This window comes from Platichthys flesus, chromosome 15 (assembly GCF_949316205.1).
Source record: "Platichthys flesus chromosome 15, fPlaFle2.1, whole genome shotgun sequence".
In the NCBI taxonomy this organism is placed as follows: Eukaryota; Metazoa; Chordata; class Actinopteri; order Pleuronectiformes; family Pleuronectidae; genus Platichthys; species Platichthys flesus.
Window position 1 is genome coordinate 18,110,481 of NC_084959.1, and position 22,646 is coordinate 18,133,126.

Below are 22,646 nucleotides of genomic sequence, written 5' to 3' on the forward strand. Positions count from 1 at the left end.
CTTGGGATCGAACCACCGACTCTTGGTTAGTGATTTTTTGTTTTACTTGAGAGCACTTTATTACTTTGGAAACAGCTCGACTTTCGCCAGGGTTGACATAATGAATAAATCACATGTTTATCTCACCTCTGGTTTGGAAGTCATATTTGCATCTTTCCTACTCTCCTTTGAACAAATCCTCTCAGAACTTATTTTTGGGGAACTTGGTATATGCCATCTATTAAAAGTATATTTATTAGGAATGCAGGTAATAGCAAGCAATTGCCTAAAAGAGAATAATTCTCAGAGAAAAAGACGGTAAACATACAGAAATCAAACATTTTGAGATGAGTTCAAAAGCCCTGGATGTAAATACATTTTTCAATGTGAGGAAAATAACAAAAAAAGGTTTCATAGTAATCGGTCTAGAACTTATTGTGTTATCCTGCTCTCAAATTGACAGGATGCAAAAAGTGGAGGACATTTACCTTCCTTGAGGGCTGGAACCTCTGGTATTAAAAGTACCATGAAGGTTGTGATCTTTTCAGTGATTTGTGAGGTTCTGATAATTGTCACGTGGCCACTCGATATATTTTAAAGAGGATCACCTGATGAAATAAAACATCAAAACATCCATTCATATCAAACTGTTTTAATGAACACAGACCTTCCATTCTCAACACACAAATATGCCATTCAGATTTAAACTGTTTGTTATGGTCTTACAGAGTTGAATGTATAATAGCTAACATGAACTCCTGTTCCAAGCCACCTAACAATTAGACTCAGCAGGGTAACATAGAATGTCACACACACGAGAGTTAGGAGTGACTTTGTAAACGCATTTGTTTTTCTGTGTTTGTGTTTTGAAGTTCCATCCTGACTAATTTTCCATTTTTTACTCGAGGGAACTTGAACATTTACAATAGTGCTCGAACATGTTGAACCACTGCAGTGAAGAGAGTATCTCCAGAAGAGAGAGGCATTTCTTGAGATGATGGTTTCTGCACATTTTCATGACCTAAACTGTTTACAGCCTTCATATATTTAACTTATATTTCTATCTTGTTTAAGTTACAGAAAAATAAAGTCACATTTTCTCAAAGATCATGCTTTGCAGCCCAGTCTTTGTGACATTTCGTGTCACAAACACTACCGTCAGTCTCTTGAGAGTGCCAAGCAGATCAATCTTTCAGTGCTGCAACATTCGCTTTAGTCTTGCTGAACCATTGAATTTCCAAATTTGCCAGGACATGATTTAAAGATCAGTGAAATTCAGCTTCTATCTTAGCACTAGTTACATTTAACAAAGCCTTGGAGGTTTTCCAGAAATTTGATGTATTCTTGATGCTCAATGGCGGTGCTCAGCTCCATCAGTTCATCAGCAAAAGTGTTGTCGACCCCGCGGTCGGCCAGGAAGTCCATCAAGTGGTCATACAGGGCCTGAAAAAAAACCACACAGCATGAAATCCTAGGTCATTTAAAGTGACTCTTCCAACCTCAAGTCTCATCAACTCCTATACCCACACACCAGGGATGTCACGAGATTACATTTTTTTCAAAGGAAATATCAAGGTTTTTTTTGGATAATCAATACTACTGAAGTAAAAAGAAGTGCAATAAAGAGTATAGTATAATTATTTAGCTAATGAACTAAAATATGATATATTATATTATCAGTTTTCATTGTGCAAAGCTGGCTTTAAACAAAATGATTTATCTAAGCTATTTTATTTAGTTGCCTTATTGTGTAAGGCTGGTCAGTGAATTTGTGTTCCCTTTCATCATAAGCAGTGTATCTGGTTGGGACTTTTATTGTGAAAGCTCACCAACTCTAATTGTTCTGTTTTCTGAGCGAAGTGTGGACTAGTTTTGAAAAAATAAACAGGCATACTGTCTCGGTTCAAACTCACATTCTTCATGTCCTAGTTAAACTTTAACCTCTCGGTATATATGAATTGAACTCTTGGCTACATGTATAATGGTTAATAGGAAGATAGGGAGGGTGTGGGTGTGTATGTTTCAGCTGAAGGAGCTGTCAGTGGGCCGAGTTAAACATGTCTTCTTTTACACCCTCTGATAAACTACAGCCTTATATATCAGACTATATAAGACTAAAACAGACATTGACGGTGGTCCATGGTAATGATCTCCGTCATGGCAGCAACGGTCATAAAATCACATTTCTTTGGCAAGTTACCTTCAAAGTAAAAGCACAACATTTATTTTGTCGAAGTAATGTTTTGTAGAGAGTAGAATTAAAAGAGCTTTTATTGTAAAAAAGCTGAGCCTGAAGATTGTGTCGCTTGCTTAACAGACCTCTGTAATAGCCGACATGCAATGTATAAAATATAACAGCAGTTATCTTAATCATTTAAACTTGTATATAAACAACATGTGAACTATAATAAAGCAAATTCAGTTTCATTTTATGAAAAACATTGACTATAATATCTTCTTTGCAGATAAACCAGGTAGGAGGATCCCAAAGTAGTCTAACCACTCAAACAACAATAAACAGGTTTTTGTTCCCCATCTCAGGTCTTACCCAGTCCAGAGAGTCTGTGCCGAGTGTATAGCTCGTCTCCTTCCACTCATCATCTCCCTCGGGCTGGAAACTGACCTCACGAATGGCAAAGATGTCGCTCTCCTCCTCTCCTTCACCATGACTCATCTAGAAATGCCAAACGAGATTCTTATGTACATCACAGATTGGCTATTTCACAGAAAGGTCAGAGACATGCCGTTGCTTACAATACGACAGCTTACATGAATTTACACATACTGTGCTTACCTCATCTTCAGGATAATGGCAGTCAAACACCAGGGAATGTTTTGCACCCTGTTTCGTTACTTCAACAACAAAGTTTGGCGATGACACCATTTCTGGCTGTAAACAGAATTATAAATTATATTAATGTCAATCAGTAAATTCTTAAGTACCAACATAGTTATGTTTTTTTACATACACGTCTGACTTAAACAGTCAGGTTTGCTGTGGGCTCACCTCTTCTTCTGCTGCTGCTGACTTCTGCTGTCCTTGTTCTGCCTCTTCCTCGAAGCTAGGAGGAATGCTGTTGTTGACGTTGAATGTGACAGAGATCCTGTGGAGCAGCAGATGCATTATGAGCTAATTTACAGTAGCGTTAACGAACCATTATTTCTTTAGTCACAGCCGCAGACTTACTTATCTCCTGCAAAATGTCTTGTGAGTTTAGCCTCTGTGCCGTTCAGCCCAAGATCCCATCCTCCAGACATCTTGGGAAGAGTTTTGGTTTTCTGGATCTTCTGCTCTTCTTTGATTTCATCGGACAGGAAATCACCGAATGCTTTGTCACCTGTTAAAAAGTGTCAGCCGGGTTAAATGACTCCATCATGAGACGGAAGGCAACAGAGATAAACTGATACACAAGATGAAAATTCATCAAGTCTCATGTGCCAACAAGTGCAGCAAACATTTACGATTCATTTTAACTGTGAGTTTTTCACATTTTCTAGACAGAACCAGGGATTCAATTTAGACAGGGCTGTAAGAATCAGCACAATGAGCACGTAGAAAGTGGGTTATCAGTTGTGAGCATGCATACTTTTCATTGGATCCCTCAGGATGGATGTTAATACCAGGACCATAGACTTATCATGGGATAGTAAGCCTTACACATCAGTCTGATGTATATTTCTACAGCTTTCCTGATCTCAATAAATGTTAACTTTGTGACTGCAGAGAACATAAATGAGGCACTAATGTGCTTTGCCTAAGCACAGGCTGTCGACCTTATACGTTTGTGCTACAGAAGGTATTTTATTTCAGATATATTGTGTTGGATAAGTGTTTTTTTTTCTTCATATTAACATTTATATTCGCCCTGATTCTCAGGCCAGCTCTCCTTAGAGACAGATGATATTCACACTGCGTGGCCCTCCACCCACACATTAGGCAGAGCAGTGAGGCTGCAGTGGACACAGTGTAGCAGGTGAAGTGATAACTTAACTTAATTTGATGAAAACTTAATTTGTTCATAGGTCAGGTAGTGTTATTTTTGTGGTTATTATGATGTTACAACAGATGTGTTATAATATCAACCTGTTTGTCACAAAGGTTTTGATTTTGTTCATTTAGTTTGTTAGTTAGTGTATCAGAAATAAAGTGGATTTAAGGCAACACACCAATACACTTGCATGTAAACGGCTAATTAGACCTTAACATTTGTTCTGAATTCAAAACCCTATAACTGAAGCTGGTTAATACCTGATAATGTGCAGAGATCATGTTAAAAAGAGAAGAGGATGATCACATAACATTTGATTGGAGAAAATATTATAATTGTAGCTAGTACAGATAATGTGTATTTGACAGTAAGGGGGATTTCTGTTGGAAACCACTTTACAATGTGTCAAACAATTTTTCAATGAATATGTATTGCTTATAATATATATATACATAAATACATATTGGAAGATATCTTTTCTCTCCAGATAAGAACAGACTGAATCCTAATCCTAATTTAACCTCTGCTCGCAGCCACTGTCTGTCAAGGTGAATGCCAACCATCTAAAGAGACTAGATGCTATCCCTGCTAACTTGTGACTGACAACAGATCGAAACCAGTTGTGTCTAGAGGCTGAATTTATCAATTGAATATATTAATTTAAGTGAACAGTTTGTATAGCTCTACAGCTTGGTCCTCCCTCAACGTGCAGCACTGTCACATAGCATCTAGCTTAGCTTAGCTTCCCTCGTTCCCTGGTTCCCTGGTGAATACCTTCTGTGTGCAGTCCTCCACATCCACACGACACCGAGGGATTCCGCACTCTGGAGCTGAAAAGCTGTGGCCGGTATCCCGACGAGGCTCCGTTGTTGTTGAGCATCCAGAGGGAGCGGGTGAAGGGCCGCGCTGTGGCCGAGCTCGGAGAGCACAGAGTCGGGCAGCAGAGCGGCAGGGCTCGGGCTGTGGACGCGGTGGCTGAGGAGACGCGGACGGCGGCTCCCACCGCCCGGACAACAGACTTCAGCATGACTGGGGTAATAATGATAAGGTGAACAACGAGGGAATAAGTTAGTGTGGAAACACACGAGCACCGAGCTACTGCCTGTTGGAGCCGCTGCTGTAAGATGACAGGAACACACGTGTGGAAGGACACATTGACCTGTCGTAACTATGACCTCTGCACCGGAAGTTAAACCTTAAAACCCAGTGAAGCAAAATTACATCATCTGGATTCTTTAACATTACAAAACCATAAGACTTGTATGCTACATTAATTATTTAACTTTAATTATAAGGTATGGATAGTAACATTAATAACATTAATAACATGGATTTTATATAGGCTTTGATATCCAGGTTCCATTCCAAACAGCGCCCCCTGCGGCTTGATGAAGGCACTGCAGCTTCAGAGCAGAGATCTGACCTCAGTGAAGACTTGAAGGTTACAGCATCTGAAACAGCACCACGTGTCTGTGTAAGATATCTGGGTCACATCATCAGGGACAATTTAAGTAATGATGTAGAGATGTGCAGTGTCATTGCTGAAAACTCTGTGTGAATAGATGATGTTAAAATAGATCTTCTTAGAGCCTGCTGTACTCTGTTTTAAACAGCACACTCCCCAAGATGTGACCATGTTCCAACATGTAAGTGTAAGTGGCTACTGAGGTGGCCCCACCACTCATGCTCTCCTGACAATCAATGTTTATGTCTTGATCGATTTAATTGAGTATTGCATTACATTACATTACATGTCATTTGGCTGACGCTTTTGTCCAAAGCAACTTACAATTAGTACACTCAACATTCATGAGGGAGTAATGTGATCATAAGGGCCTTAACCGGGACGACAGAAACACTGGAACAAATATCTGTTCTGTGTTTTTAATTCCTGTGGACATGTAAAGTGGGCGGTTGTGGCTGAGGGGTAGAGTGGTCGTCCTCCAACCTGAAGGTCGGCAGTTCGATTCCCAGTCTGACCCATCTGCATGCCGAAGTGTCCTTGAGCAAGATGCTGAACCCTAAATGGCCCCCCATAGAATAACTAAGTGCTGCAAATAAAAGCACTCTATGAATGTGGGTGAATGGGTGAATGTTGAACTGTACTGTAAAGTAGTGGTCATCAAAGACTAGAAAAGCACTATAAAAATACAAAGCCATTTATCACAAAGGGTGTGATTTTATTTTTATACTGATCTATTGAAATTAAACGTTACTAACTATGTTACATCAAACATGTAGTGGAAAACTCCCATTACCCTCTTTGAATCTTTACTCTCCACATTCACAGCAGACTCGTACACTTGGGCAGTGTTTTTTTGTTTTATTTATTAGAAATTATAACATCTGTGTAACTAAGACCATAACAAATTACAAGATGTATAGTTATAATAAAGTCATCAAAGGCGTGCATTCATTTGTGTAAAATTGACAAGGGCTCATGCAGATCCTAAACCATTTACTTAAAAACCTCATGGGCCGCCTGATGTGCAAGACTCGATCTCTGAACATACAACCGGTATGTGGGAGTAGGTCTGATGATCTCTATAGCAACACCAGATGCAACTGGTGTTTAATAGTTTGTAAACTTAGAAACAGTTCTCATTTTATTCAGGTTACAGAACATGTTGTACAATCCTGAGTCCAGTGTAAAAAAAGAGGAGCATCCATCCTATTCTTCAAATTGGTGAGATTTACATTCTACAAAGTATGTAAGACCTGAGTGATCAGATCGCTAACTACAATCTCCATGCATTGCTTTGCATCCATTGGTCGTCAGCATACGTCGGTTGTTAGTCTTTGCAGTCATGAGTCATGGATCTGTGCAACAAGAGTAGAACCTGGAGAATAAGGCATGCTGCTTCTCCTGACGTGCATGTATTTGGGAAAGTGTGATACAGTCGTAGTTGTGTAACACGAGCACCCTGCGTTTTAACCATAACTTTGGTGTTTTTCATGTTTAAATATTATTACAGGAATTTATGGATTAAGACAACGCTACTGTGCTTGTGTATGAAACCCCTTCAGAGCACTTTGTGTAAACCTACACGACATAGTGGGACCGTTTAAGAGAAGATTGCTTTTCTTAGCCTCCAACTTTCAGGCAGAACTGTTCAGTCAACTACCCTGTATGAAAAAGTACTTTGACAACTAAACACAATATTTTGTGAAGTTATATGACTAAGAGAAAAAAATTGATACAGTTATCAGAAATGCATGCAAACATTGAAAGAATAGGAGCAGGGAACCTAAAAGAAGAATCTATTCTTAAATATGTTAAACATGTTGCTAAATGGAAAGAATGAATGTCAGGCAGAAGAAAAATGGTTTATAAAATGTGAATAAGAGTCTGGAGGAGGTCAACAAAGTTGTGAGGCCTCAGTTTGCAGATTTCTGCTGCAGTGACACATGCCAGATGCTGGTCAACTGAGAGGTAGTAAAATCCAGAGAAGATTACTGCACAGAAACTCAGATTCTTCTGATTTGTAGCAAGTGTCTTAATCCAAATTCAGCTCTGTAAAGAGGAAACATTTTTCCAGTTTTTCAGTCACTGGGTAAATTGAAAAATGTGTCCTGTATCTCTACTGGTTAGCTCCTGGTGAGGTGGAGCTTGCGGCCAAAGTATTCTGGTGCTGCATCCAGCAGCCAGTCGGCGTCAACCAGACAGAGGTCTCTCATGTAGCAGCGCGACGTGTGCAGCAGCTCATTAAAGACCACGTATGCTGGCTTGGCCTGGAAAAGGACAGAGGAGGGATGGATGGCCACAGGCTGGTGGGTGTCCAGAGCTAAGTAGCTGCCGTCGGGTTGCAGTTCTGCCGCGTTGACAAACATCCCGTGGGCGAGGCAGCGGCGAACGTCCTCCGTGTCTGCTCCACATGACTCCATCTTCAAATTCATCTAGTGAAACAAAAATAATCCAGTCATCATGAGGCTCAAATGGGCTGCTGGTTCTACTGCCGTGACTTTAGGCCAGTGATTCTCAAACTGTCTCCCGGCATATCCGATGGGGCACGCTGAAGCTGCATGCTTCATCATCTTTTTAACAATGTGATTATAATTTAATACATTTTCTCTATTTTTGAAAAGTACAGACTGATAGAGGAATGTAGAGATAAATGTCACCAAAGGTACTTAAATTAAGTTGAATTTGAGAAAAGTTATTGCACTATTTTTTGTAACTTTTAAAGCGACAAATGTCACAAAAAGTTGTTAGAAAGGGGTTTTTTATCTGCACATCAGAAATTCCTGAAAGTAATGTGAATATAATGTTCTTGTGTATGTTATGTAAATACACATGTTAAACTTGGCCCATTTTGTCATTTGTTTGGTGCAGGGGAGAAGTCGGGGCATGAAAAATATTCTGGCTCCAAAGTGGGGCATGACAGAAAAAGTTCGAGAACCACTGCTTTAGGCCTACATAGAACATTCACATTCCCACTGTACATCCAGTGGTTACAGTGATTTGCAGTTATGTACCTTAAGGCAGATTTCTTTAAGTTGCGCCTGGACGTCTTTCACCAGACCCATGTTCCTGCTGTTGACAAAGTTCTCCCGACACCACTCCTTTAAAAGCAAACATAAAGACACTCAGAAACATGTTCTCATAATTTCATTTAATAGGGCTTTCATTTCTTATTTCAATTCAAAGATTCATTGGAACGTTGGGGGAAACGTTCATAGTCAACCCATAATGACTCGGTTAAATTCAAATTATACAGTCTAGAACAGGGCTGTTCAAACTTTTTTTCCGAGGGCCACAAAATTATATTGGAAGGACTGGACCACTCACTAGACGTGAGGTATACTGCCTCGCTTCTAATGCACTACTATTGTCAAAATCAATCAAATGCAGGTAAACCACGTTCATGCTGGTAACCGCAGCCTCCGCCACGCCCCCCATGCCAGTGGTCTGAGGGACAGCTGGCAAGTCAGGAGTAAGTTTGGCGCCACCTAGTGATTAGACTTAGAAGTGTAATTCAGTGGGCCAGTCAATTATAGTTTTAGACATTGATACGGCCAATTAAACATGTATGGGCCGTAGTTTGGACACCCCTGGTCTAGAATCTCATCAGACCGACTGAAGTAGGCTTTCCTGATAAAGCAGAGATGCAAGCAAATCTGTCCTGATCTGATTCGTTACACCAGAGCATTTAAGAGTCTGTTTTCCGGAAACCCCCTTATACAACTTGTCAATTAAAATTCGCTCAAACTTGATTTTTGGAAAAACATACAGCCCTAACGTGTAGACATTTATTATATTTTCCTCTACTTGTCCAGATATTCTCACCTTATTACCACTGACTTTCTTGAATGCTCTGTAAATGCTAAGGAGGGTCATGTGGTCTCCTTCGCTGGAGGAGAACTTCTTGCGCGCCGCGAGCACCTCTTCCCGCCGGGCTGGAGGGTTGAACAACACCGTGTCTACTGACAGTAGAGACACAATGCATAAAATCTCCTCAGAACAGGAGTAATCCGGGGACAGCAGGATGGTCTGTGAGAACGGAGAAAAGAAGAAGGCATCAACCACATTGGCTCTATGCATAATAGACTTTATGTCATCTTCAACTAAATATACAAATCAATGCAGAGCTCCTGAACAGTTTCTGCTTGTGTGAAGCACTTTCTACCTTGGCATATCTTGGCTCCAGGGGGAAGCTTGCCATCTTCTTTCCAAGAGCAGTGAGGAAATCCTGGCCCTCCTTCCTCTCCACGGCTCCAAGCAGCTCTAAATGCTCCACAGCAGAGTGAACGGCCTCTGGGATAAACACAAACTGGTCACTTCAACCTACCAACTCTCTGGATGACCAGACGAGCACAGTGAGTCATGATCAGTAGCATCTTACCTGGAGAGGGCTTTGACATGAAGTCAAAATTCATCACGTCTGGGATCCCCAGAGCCATTAACTGCAGCATCACGCTGGCCAAGTTACACCTGCGGCAGACACACACAGAGGGGAGGAAAAAGAGCATACTCGATCACACTGACCCAAATGAATCAAGGTGCAGGAGAGCCTTGTTCAGAGCAGCACACACTGTACTGAAGTTTATCAACTGCATGAAACAGAGACTTACCTCTGGATCTCAGGCACGGTCATGGGGATGAGGCCGTCGAACTCCGCCTCGGTGTAGAGACGATAGCAGGAGCCAGAGTCCTCCCTGCCAGCTCGACCCGATCGCTGCCAGGCCTGTGCTTTAGAGATCCGCTGCACTGCCAGCACCTCCAAACCACTGTCTGCGGAGTCACACAACACATGTACAATAAAACCACAACATGCACAATCTACTGTGTCATTCACCATAAAATGAATTATTTTATAGTTAACACTTAAATTAGGGTGTTTGAAACATTTTGAAAGGGTTGAGTCTATTAGGGTGAAGTGTAGGTTAGGGTGGGGGTTAAATTAAAAGACCATAGACTATTCAAAACAAGTAATAATAAAAAAACAAAAACTTGAAATTCATACTAGATGAAGTATATTTAACATAAGCGTTAATCAAATCAGTAAAGAACATTTGACATGACTAAATGTACATACTACACTTAGGTTGAGCCATTGCCTTGTGATGATTAAGGTAAGGGTTAAGAGTTAGGGAATGCATTATGCTAATGACTATCCTCGTAAGGATTCAAGTACAAGGGTGTGTGTGTGTGTGTGGGTGTGTTTGCGTGCGTGCAGAATGAATCATCTCACCAGGATTAAACCGTTTGGCCTTCACCATCCCTGTGTCTATGACATATTTAATCCCAGAGATTGTAAGCGACGTCTCAGCGATGTTGGTCGAGAGGATGACTTTCCTACAACCCTGGATCAAAGCAAAGAGAACAAACAATATGTTTGACAATAGAAAATAACAAGACAATGATAATGGCAACTTCAGAATCACAAAAAACTGGTGATTGAGTGTCTCTACTGCTTTAAAGAAGCCAAACAAGTACATACTATTAAGGATAATGACAATTGAGAACAGCAGCACACAGATTTCACACAATCTGTCCAAAACCAAAGTGACTGTTCATTCAGAACGACTTCCTTCAGTACATACAAATCTACAGAACTCTGTTGTGTTTGTTGTTGTCTTTACCTTGGGAGCTAGCTGGAAGACCCTGAGCTGCTGTGCTGGGGGCAGCGATGCGTACAACGGGATAACCACCATGGGACTGCAGCCTTCAGGAAGATGCTTGGCGATGTCCCGGCAAGTCCTCGCCAGGGCCTCGATTTCCTCTTGGCCCGTCATGAAGACTAAAATATCATGACTCGGAGGCGCCTCCTGCAACGAGACCACGTTGTGTTCCAGTGTCACGAAGAGTCATCACAGTGCATGAAACTGCACCAAGGGAAATGTTCACTCATTGTTTGCTTCCTTACGATACAGAAGTAAACACCTGATATTTTAGATATCAGTGTTTAAATGAGAAAATGATCACGCGGCGGATGTTCACCGCCATCACTAAGACTCATATGAGGTCAGCATAACCTGGACCTTTGATCTTCCAAATCTAATCAGTTAATCTAAAGTCTACTTGACAGATTAGTTGATAGTTAAATGTTGAACACTACCTGATGGATCTGGAACACTGACACCAGTGCAGCCTGCAGGTAGTCGGACTGGGGATGCTTGGTGTAGTAGATCTGAATGGGATGCTGCCTTCCCTCCAGGTACAGCACTGGTGACTTGTTAAAGTATTCAGAGAACAAATCCACGTCCATTGTGGCCGACATCACTATGACCTGTGCAGGAAAAACAATAAAAAAAAAAAAGAGATCAACAAAGTAGGGGCAGAAAATTTGCTTTTGTGTAATAATTCAGAGCCAGTTTTGATGAGTTGAGTGTCGACTACGAAGTGAAACTTTATTCAACCCAGTGCAGCTCAAGCTCTTCTCCTACCTTCAAGGGAATCTTGTGAAGTTCTCTCCGCTTGCGTTGAGCAGCCTTCACCACGCCGAACAGCACATCCGTGTGCACGGTGCGCTCGTGGGCTTCATCCAGGACCACCACGGTGTAGCGCAGCAGTAACGGGTCTCCGATGGCCTCACGCAGCAGCATGCCGTCTGTCATGAACTTCAGCTTCGTCTCTGAGGAGGTGACATCCTCAAAACGCACCGTGTAACCAACCTGACGAGAAGATTGAGTCAGTGAGACTTAACACTGCTGACATTGGCTAGTCAAATGAATAAATGTGATGAGTTTGTATTTATTGATTTGGTTACTGATGGCTGTACTACTAATTGCCCCTCAGGGATAATTCACCTTGAACACACCGATATTAGGGACACCACAGTTGAGATTTTCCCATCAGGTAATAAAATTAACAAGAAAGCATGCTTGAGGTTCAGCGTCTGTCCAGAGTTTACTTAATGTGACATTACACCCAGCAGCCTCTGGCTTCTACTTTAATTATTCAATGAACCGTGCTCTCCACCCATCTCTCTCTTTCAAACACACGGGACTTGTCTGAGGTGTAACAGTAGATCCCATAATAACATTTTGATCAAATCCTCCTCATCCCTGTCCGTCAACTCTCCTCCCATCATGTCATAAGACTACGGGACACGGAAGGTGTGAATGAGTGTGTGAAGAAGTGAATGACAAAGCTTTGTTGTGAAGAGCTTTGAGTGGTCATCAAGACTAAAGCTCTAACATAACTGATTAACTCAACACACACACATATATATACATCATCAGCAATGTATTCCACCTTTTCTCCTACATACAGAGCTGAATCTTCAGCATTGTGCCTCGTGTGTTTCTAAGTACACATGAAGCAGTTGAACACCGGTCTCCTGTTCGTACCAGCTTGCCGAGCTGAGTCCTCTTCTCCTCGGCCACCCTTCCGGCTAGCGAGATGGCAGCGACCCGGCGAGGCTGAGTGATGGCGACCATGCCCTGTCGCCCGATGCCAGCCTCATACAGATACTGGGGGATCTGGGTGGTCTTCCCTGACCCGGTCTCACCTGAGGTGTGCACGAGAGAGAGGAATGAGGCGGAGTCAAAACAAGGCGCCGTTGGTGTTCAACAAAAGTTGATTATCGCCAACATAGTCTGACAATGGTTGATAATAATAACAAATCGCCAGCCTGTCTGATTACTACGTGAGATCTATCTCATGTAAAGAGTAGCGGGGACTCTACCTATCAGAATGACATTGGGCAGCTGCCTCAGTTGGTTCAGCAGCTGAGGTTTCGCCTGGTAGATCGGAAGCTGTTTCCTCTGGACTTCTATCGGAGTGGTCGCATTCCCCTTTCTAGGAAGCAGCATGCCAGGCTTGTTCCTATCCAGACGGAAGAACACTGACCCCGGCTTGAATTTCTTCGCCGGAGGAGGGTGAGGGTCGTTGGGCATGGTCTAGAAAGAGTGACTCTGGTGGGGGAAACCGTCGCAGCTCCTTCGGGTTGGTTTGATGTAAGGGGGAAAAGAAATCAAAAGTTTTTCTCCGTGCTCACTGACACCAGCGTCACTGCGGATGTTTTGCTAGCGCTTCACTAAAACGTCCCCACGTGGTTACAGCGTGGCGCGGACGTTCGACGTCATCTCACCGCGGGTAAAATCCAACCCGCGTCGTGACTGTCAGGTTCATCCTCGTTAAAGCCCTCATCAAACCACCTCCTCTACATCACGTATTAGGGATCTTATGATTGTAGATAGCTGGCACGTGCGCACACAGACATCAATTTACACTAAATTAATTGTATAGTCCTATTTGTGCACAGATTCCCTGTCAACAAATATATTGATTGAATAAAAAAATCTAAATATCAGGTCGGGGGATTAGACTTGGTGGAGTTCCGATGCCTCTCAACCCTTACTCCTAGTCTCCTGCATTACAGTGAATTATTCTCAAACTGCTGCTTCAGGACAGACACTCATCAAAGGTCCTGTATGTGTCCGAGTCTCTGTCGGAGTCTGCTTCCTCTGACACTTTAACAATAAACACCATCACTGATCAGCAGTTGTTATAACACGTACGGGACCGACGTTGCCTTTGTGTTTGTTTGATTCTCTCCAGAGCTCACGAGACACGCGTTTAAACCTGCTACACAACACGAGAAGTGACGTGACGCGCACAGTCAGGAAATCAGGATTAAGACGCAGCGCGTGTTTTAACTTCAATGTTGCAGAAGAAGCGACGCCCCGTTTATCAAGGAACATAAATTAGGGTCAAGCAGTTTTTTTTTATAAAGATCAGTTCTCATCAGAGGAAAGGAGTCACCTGTTTACCAGCGGAGTGATGCGCCTCGGTGCAGTGGTGCTGCCAAGGGGGGCCAGGTGGGGCCACCTTGATAAAGGCTATAATCAGAGTTTGTCCTTTTAAGCTTTAGATGCAGCAGTCTAAACTGGATGAATGTCAGTGTGAAGAGCACTGACCACTGTCACAGACTAACTATAGTAGTCTGATTACAATTTATTGTTGTAAATTTTGGTTTAATCAACCGATGAAACAGCAGCTACGTGCAGTGCTATAGGCAATTGTGGATGTGATACATCGTTGTGTATTCGAATCATTGACTGCTGAATGGTAATCGAATCGTGAGGCTAGTGAAGGTGCACTACTGCAGTGATTTTTATATAGTTAGTAATATAGTTTCTAAATGTATTTATACTCAATCAGTGTTAAAACCTGACACACACAAAGCTCTTCATCAACAGCTCTCAGTGTCTGTTTTTAGTGTTTATCGCAGTCAAGCTTGAAAAGCTCAGCTCACAAATATGTTGTGGAAAACGAGAGCAATGTCCAAATAGCTTTGTTGGCCAGATTGGGGAACTCCTTGGCAGCAGATAGCACAAAGCTGTCCAAAGGAAGATCAGCAAAGTTTAGTTTTAAACCACAATCTTGTTTCAGCTCAATAAGTTCCTCTTGCGCCTGTAAAGTCATGTCCTTTCCAGCATCTGATGCTGAGCTGTATGGGTCCCTAACCCAGTCAAGGCATTCTGTGAAGGCTGAAGAGAAATAAAATGACAACTTCTCCTCAAGAGTTTTCAAATGTGTGCCTATCACCTCGCACATTGCAGCAGTGTGGACATCATGTCTTTTCTAGGTCAGTGGGAACATCTTAAGGTTCCCACGCTGCACATGTTGTTGACAGAGCTGCACCTTTAAACGAAATCCATTTATTTTATCAGTGCTTGGAAGCAGGTTTTCATTTCGGCCTTGCATCCGTGTGTTCAGTTCATTCAGATGATGAAATATATCAGCCAGGTAAGCCAGCTTTGCACACCACTCATCAGTTGCAGGCAGCTTTGAGTAATCGGACCTCTCAATTGTCAGAAATACTTTCCTTCGCCAAACATTATGTATAACATTATCTGCCACACTTTATTACAGCACAGACCAGGGGTGCCCACACTTTATAGGCCTGTGAGCTACTCTTGAAATGACCAGCTCAGCAAGATCTACCGACCAAATAATGTTGGTATCACCCAACAGACACTGGACAATGGTTAATTAGGTCATATTAGATAATTTCCCACGGCACACTAGTGTAAAAATCACTGCACTAAACGATCTGGCAGAGGAAAAAGGAAACAGGCAGTAAGATATACTGGGGAGACTAATGACTTGATGGAAGGCAGGTGTGTCTTTGGTTGGGGCTGGTAAAGGGATGTGTGGAATGAGGAAGTGCAGAGCAGAGGGAGTGGCTGAGTTCTGAAATGACATCATGATTAGTATATACTAGTGCTGTCAGTTAAACGCGTTATTAACGGCCTTAACGCACACCCAGTTTAACAACGTCAATCCACTTTTCCATGTTGAAAAGAGCATTAAAGCGGAAAAAAAAATATGGAAAAAAAATAAATGAAGGGACATTTAGAATAGATACAAATTTGCGATTAATTGCGATTAATTTTGAGTTCACTATGATATAAATGCGATTAATTGCAATTAGATATTTTAAACGTTTGACAGCACTAGTATATACAAAGGATACGATTGGACAAATAAAAATGTTAATAGGAGGGGGAATTCGTGACAGACCTTGACAAAAGAATTACAGAGAAACATGCAGTTTGAGATTTGGGGTGATATCCTGCAGGAGGAGAAAAATAGTGTAATCTTCCAGGATTATAATGGAAAGGAGCAAATCGTTTTCAAGATAAAGCTAAAAAAGAAGAGGAAGCGCAGACCTATTCAAATTAAGCAGGTTGCAGGTGCTGCCTCCTCTGAAGAGCAGCCACAGGTGGAACTTTATGTTTCATCCACCCAGAACACTGAGGAGGAGATGCAGCCAATCAGCAGCCAGACTGACCTCACTCTCACTCCTCATGTGAAGACCTCAGTCACAGAGGAGGGGGAGGAGGAGAAGCTGCCTGAGGACACTGTTGATGTTGTCCCACCCAGAACACTGAGGAGGAGATGCAGCCAATCAGCAACCAGACGGACACAACTATAGATCTCCTGCAGGAGGAGAAAAATAGTGAAATCTTCCAGGGTTATGGTGGAAAGGAGTCAATCGTTTTCAAGATCAAGCTAAAAAAAAAGAGGAGGCGCAAACCTGCTCAAACTCAACCGTTGGCAGGTGCTGCCTCCTCTGAAGAGCAACCACAGGTTGGAGTTACTGTTGATGCTTCATCCACCCAGAACACTGAGGAGGAGACGCAGCCAATCAGCAGCCAGACTGACCTCACTCTCAGTCCTCATGTGAAGACCTCAGTCACAGAGGAGGAGGGGAGGAGCTGCATGAGGACACTGTTGATGTTGCATCCGCCTAGAACACTGAGGAGGAGATGCAGCCAATCAGCAACCAGACTGACCCCACTCCTCATTTGAAGAACTCAGTCACAGAGAAGGAGGTGGAGAAGCTGTATGAGGACACTGTTGATGCTGTGTCCTAACAGAACACTGACGAGGACATGCAACCAATCAGCAACCAGACTGACCTAACTCTAACACCTCGGTCCCACAGGAGGAGGTGGAGAAGCTATTTGAGGACTCTGTTGATGTTGCATTCAGCAGATTCAGCAAATCAGTGAACAGTCTGACTCCACTATCGCTCTCCTGAAGTAGCCGAAAATGAGAGAAATCTCCCAGGGTTATGGTGGAAAGGAGCCAGATCAAGATCAGGATCAAGCTAAAAAAGAGGAAGAAGCTCAGACCTGCTTAAACCAAGCCACAAGTGGATGGAGACGCTATCCAAGATAATTTTTGACAGTTTTCTCAACCATGGCAGCTTGGAGGACACCAGGAGCACTGTGGCAGACTGTGCGCCAGGTTTTTGTCAGATTCCTGACACGGAGCTGGAGGAGGATGGGCCTGTTGCTGCGTGAAATGTTCAACAGCAAAGCAGGTAGTTAAAATTCTGGAAGACATCATCGATCAACTGTGGACATTGATGAAGAGGTGCCCAACATCTGGCTGTACCTCACTTAGGTGATCCGCCCTCTGCCTCCGGAGGCGTCTCCGTTGAACAGCTTATTCAAGTATCTTGTAAAAAACATTCTAGAAATAAAAGTTTTACAGTCCTGATCCCTTCTCTGCTTGGTCACATCATTAATCCAGCTATGAAGATAATAGAAAGAAACCTATGAAGAGTATAGAGCACTGATTTTCAACCAGTGTGCCGCAGCACACTAGTGTGCTGTGAGAGATTGTCAGGTGTGCTGTGGGAAATTATCTAATATGACCTAATTAACCATTGTCGAGTGTCTGTTGGGTGACATACCTGGCTGATATATTTCATCATCTGAATGAACTGAACACACGGTTTCAAGGCCGAAATGAAAACCTGCTTCCAAGCACTGATAAAATAAATGGATTTCGTTTAAAGGTGCAGCTCTGGCAACAACATGTGCAGCGTGGGAACCTTAAGATGTTCCCACTGACCTAGAAAAGACATGATGTCAACAATGCTGCAATGTGCAAGGTGATAGGCACACATTTGAAAACTCTTGAGGAGAAGTTGTCATTTATTTCTTTCAGCCTTCACAGAATGCCTTGACTGGGTTAGGGATCCATACAGCTCAGCATCAGATGCTGGAAAGGTCATGACTTTACAGGCGCAAGCAGGGCCGGTCTTTCCTACAGGCGACATAGGCGGTTGCCTAGGGCGCCACTCAGAGGGGGGCGCCAAAAACTGCGCCGAGCAAAAAATAAGATGAAATAAAATAAAAATTGTTTTGCTAGGCAGAGTTTTTTGTGCCCCCTTCTATATGTGGTATAGCCAAAAATATTGTATTTAATTACTCTGACAGTAATTTAAGTAGTTTCATTAGAGAAATCAGTAAATGACAGCAGCACTCAGGTGGAACGTTTGGCACGGGAGCAGTTTCACCCGTACTGTCAGGTGCAGTCTGGATGAGGAACTGAATGCTCCGTGTCGTTCCTGCTGCTGCTTCCATCCTGTATTCTACAGGGTAGTAGTGGGTGAGAGTCACCTACGTTAGCTCCTAAAGCCTCGCTTGATCACCACGGGTGTCATTGAGACGTGTTGACTGGTAAAACTTAGAAACTCCGCTGGGCAGTGAGGAGAGACACTCGCGCACTAGGTGGGCGGGGCTACATTCGCCTGTAAAGGTGTTTATTTTACCTGCACGTCGTCTTGCAGGCTGGTCGCGATAGTATATTGTTTACTTTACAGTGTGTAGTTCAGCTCCGACACACACAGACTCTGTAATTCATGTATTGTTATTGTGCCTTATAAAGACCAGTTATAAGCTAATGTTCAATAGGTCTATATTGTAAATGTTTATATTTCTTTATTGTTTAATTTGAATAAGATGCAGTCTGGATGTGGAACTGAATGCTCCGTGTCGTTACTGCTGCTGCATTCATGCTGTATTCTACAGATATGCTTTGTTGCTGTGGTATCAATTTTGGGACCCATAACATATATCTCCAACCAATATTTTGACATTAAAAAAATGAATCTATCATTAGGGTAAAATGAGGCAAAAATTGAGGTACGAACCTCCTTGGTGTTGTCAGAACATGCTAGCACATTGAGGCGTATGGTTAGTGTGTGTGTGTCCAAGCAACTTCGACGAAGAAAGAAATCATTTTATAATAAGCTTTCGTGTGTGTGTGTGTGGGGGGGGGGGGGGGGGGGGGCGCCAGGAGTGAAGCTTGCCTAGAGCCGCCAAATATGCTAGGGCCGGCCCTGGGCGCAAGAGGAACTTATTGAACTGAAACAAGATCGTGGTTTAAAGCTAAACTTTGCTGATCTTCCTTTGGACAGTTTTTGGCTATCTGCTGCAAAAGAGTTCCCCAATCTGGTCCCCTTTTTTCCACAACATATGTGTGAGCTGAGCTTTTCATAAAAAACTAAAAACAGACACTGAGAGCTGTTGATGAAGAGCTTCATGTGTGTCTTTATTCCATTACTGCCAGGATATCAGTTTGTGTTCATCTAAACAGGCCCAGGTTTAACACTGAGTGAGTATAAATACATTTAGAAACTGTATTACTAACTATATGCATTGTATATACTGGGTCAGGCCATAGACGGTCATTTTGTGTCATTTTGATTGGTAATATGCCCCAGGATTTTGTAATTGTAAAAAATGTGCCGCGGCTAAAAAAAGGTTGAAAATCACTGATCTATGATATGTACGCTACATTCTACAATAGATAATTATCTTAAAGTACAGACTTTCATGACAGAGTTTCAATAGACGTTACTCCTGTACATCTCTATTAACTCTATCTAGTCTCTATCAAGATTCCTCCACAATCACCTGAATAAAGCACTTCAAGTTTTCCTGCTCCAGAAGTAACATATCTTTGTAGAACACTCTGCTGTTCCAGTACCTGGGAGAGAACCCTTGGTGTTACCACAGAATCCTCATCGTCTAATAACCAACGCCATTACCACTAGAATCAGCTATATTTTGTGTATATTCAGCTTTGTTTGCAAGTGTTAGCATTATAGCCAAGGATTGATTATAAAGATGGATGACATGACTGCTCTGCATAAGTGAAGCCAAAGTGTCTCCATCGTCACCTGGGGGCTGACTGCAGTATATTTTGAAAATCCCTCTTCCTCCATGTTAGTGGACAGGACATGGAACAAATTAAAAAGTCAAAGTGCACGTAAAAAAAAGTTTCCCAAAGATGGTTTCTGTCATTGAAAGTTGTCCTAATCACACTGATGTATTTTCAAGTTCTAGTTTTCAAGAACATTTGGGTATAAATACTTATTTGATGCTATAAAAAACTGATTCGATGTCATGATGAGCACATGCTTCGGTTTGACCTCGCTACCACGGCTCCATCACGCAATCGCTACTGTGCAGATTGTGACTCCAGATAGTTTCGTTCAAATCCGGGATAGAGTGGCTCTATATCCGGAGAGAAGTCTGAAACTGGAAATGGATTGTCCATGATTAGAAGCAGTTTATGATTATAATCTAAGGTGATGAGTACAGTAAACATAAAGTTTAACACCTAGCGTTGCGTAAGTACCCAGAGCTGTGAGCATTACTCTGTAGACCTTTCGGGTGTGTCCAAATTCATGTCCAAACACTGCTCTACATTTGCTCTCAACCATTTTGTTACTTGTATATGTTACCACTGCATCCGCCTCGTAGCCCAAAAAATTCACAATTGGATAAATGTGATATCTATGGAATGTACGCTACCTTCTACAACAGTGGTGATCCTACAGTACGGACTTTCATGACGGAGTTTCAATAGATGCTATTCCTGTACATCTCTATTAACTCTATCCAGTCTCCATCCAGTTTCCTCCACGAATACCTGAATAAAGCACTTACAAGTTTTCCTGCTCCAGAAGTAACATATTTTGTAGAACACTCTGCTGTTCCAGTACCTGGGAGAGAACCCTTGGTGTTACCACAGAATCCTCATCGTCTAATAACCAACGACATTACCACTAGTATCAGCTATATTTTGTGTTTCATCCGAATTGTTTGCCAGTGTTAGCATTATAGCCAAGGATTGATTATAAAGATGACTGTTCTGCATAAGTGAAGCCAAAGTGTCTCCATCATCACCTCGTGGTTGACTGCAGTATATTTTGAAAATCCCTCTTCATGCATGTTAGTGGACAGGACATTGAACAAATTAAAAAGTCAAAGTGCACGTAGAATAAAAGTTTCCCAAAGATGGTTTCTGTCATTGAAAGTTGTCCTAATCACACTTGTGTATTTTCAAGTGAGATTTTTTCAAGAACATTTGGGTTTAATTACTTATTTGATGCTATAGAAAACGGGGTCAATGTCATGATTGAGCACCTGCTTCAGTTGGACCTCGCTACCACGGCTCCAACGCGCAAACGCTACTGTGCAGATTGTGACTCCAGATAGTTTCGTTCCAATCTGGGATAGTGTGGCTCTATATATCCGGAGAGAAGTCTGAAAGTGGAAATGCATTGTCCATGATTAGAAGCAGTTTACGATTATAATCTAAAGTGATGAGTTCAAGCATAAAGTTCAACACACAGCGATGCGTAAGTACCCAGAGCTGTGAGCATTACTCTGTAGACCTTTCGGGTGTGTCCAAAATCATGTACAAATACTGCACTACATTTGCTCTCAGCCATGTTGTTACTTGTGTATATCAATCAATCAAATAATCAAATTTTATTTGTATAACCCATATTCACAATTCACAATTCGTTTCATAGGGCTTTAACATGGTGTGATATCCTCTGTCCTTAACCCTCAACAAGAGTATGGAAAAACTACTAAAAACCCTTTTAACAGGGTAAAAAGAACATAGAACCCTCAGAGAGAGCCCCATGTGAGGGATCCCTCTCCCAGGACGAACAGAAGTGCAATAGATGTCAAGTGTAGAGGAAAACATCATCCGGGTAAAGGTTTTAGCAGCATTGATGAGGGTAAACATTTGAAGGATAACTGAAGGTCAGATACTTGAAGGTCAAGTATCTGAGGAGAAATACTATATGTCAAGCAGTCCTGCTGCAATCATAGTCTATGGTCAGCAGCCAGCAAGATCATGATCCACCATCAAGATCGAATGCCACTATAGTCCACAGTCATCGTCCATTGCCGCCAATTAGGATCCATCTTCAGCTGCCACCTCGGTGGTGGTCTGCTTCCCGAACTGAAAGTGAGAGATTATTCCACAGGAGAGGGGCTTGATGGCTAAAAGCTCTGGCTGCTACTCTACTTTTATAGACTTTAGGGACGACAAGTAAGCCTGAATTCTGGACGCGGAGTGCTCTAGTGGGTTGATAGGGTACTAACAGCTCTTTAAGGTAAAATGGCACCATATTATCAAGGGCCTCGAAGGTGAGGAGAATATTTTAAATCCTATTCCAGATTTAACCATAAGCCAGCGTAGCAATGCTAATACTGGATAAATGTGCTCTCTTTTCTTGGTTCTTGTCAGGACATGTGCTGCGGCACTTTGGACAAGCTGAAGAGTCTCTGATGACCTACGGCTGGAGCCTGATAACCATTCATTACAGTAATCCAGTCTTGATATAACAAAGGCGTGGATTCTACGCAAGTGGAAAAGGGTGGTCCTAGAAATTTGTTATTTGTTATTGCTATATAATTAGATAATGTATTTCAAATGTGTTTAGGTCAAGTATTATAACCTCTGTTTTATCTGAGTTTAATAAAGAAAATTGCGGTCATCCAGGTTTTTATGTCCTTGAGAAATGCTCGAAGTTTAGTTAATTGATTACTTTGTTCAGGTTTTAATAACAAGTATAACTGGTTGTCGACCGCCTACCAGTGGAAATTTACCGAGTGTGT

The 22,646-nt window shown here is 42.2% G+C and overlaps 2 protein-coding genes across 2 annotated transcripts; both read right to left on the reverse strand.

Moving 5' to 3' along the window:
• Positions 1-615: 615 nt before the first annotated feature.
• On the reverse strand, positions 616-5,127 carry c1qbp (complement component 1, q subcomponent binding protein). Its single transcript, XM_062406588.1, has 6 exons — positions 4,743-5,127; positions 3,167-3,317; positions 2,987-3,083; positions 2,774-2,869; positions 2,528-2,653; positions 616-1,422 (listed from the first exon to the last, which is right to left on the reverse strand). Exons 1-6 carry the CDS (start codon positions 4,993-4,995, stop codon positions 1,273-1,275), a joined length of 873 nt encoding a protein of 290 aa, XP_062262572.1. The 5' UTR covers positions 4,996-5,127; the 3' UTR covers positions 616-1,272.
• A 1,149-nt stretch (positions 5,128-6,276) lies between these two features.
• Positions 6,277-13,523, reverse strand: dhx33 (DEAH (Asp-Glu-Ala-His) box polypeptide 33). The gene is made up of 12 exons (XM_062405494.1): positions 13,100-13,523; positions 12,762-12,922; positions 11,856-12,083; positions 11,528-11,698; positions 11,052-11,237; positions 10,661-10,772; positions 10,041-10,200; positions 9,812-9,900; positions 9,596-9,723; positions 9,256-9,459; positions 8,445-8,531; positions 6,277-7,865 (listed from the first exon to the last, which is right to left on the reverse strand). The coding sequence occupies exons 1-12, from the start codon at positions 13,308-13,310 to the stop codon at positions 7,557-7,559; spliced, it is 2,046 nt and encodes a 681-aa protein (XP_062261478.1). The 5' UTR covers positions 13,311-13,523; the 3' UTR covers positions 6,277-7,556.
• Between the last annotated feature and the right edge of the window lie 9,123 nt (positions 13,524-22,646).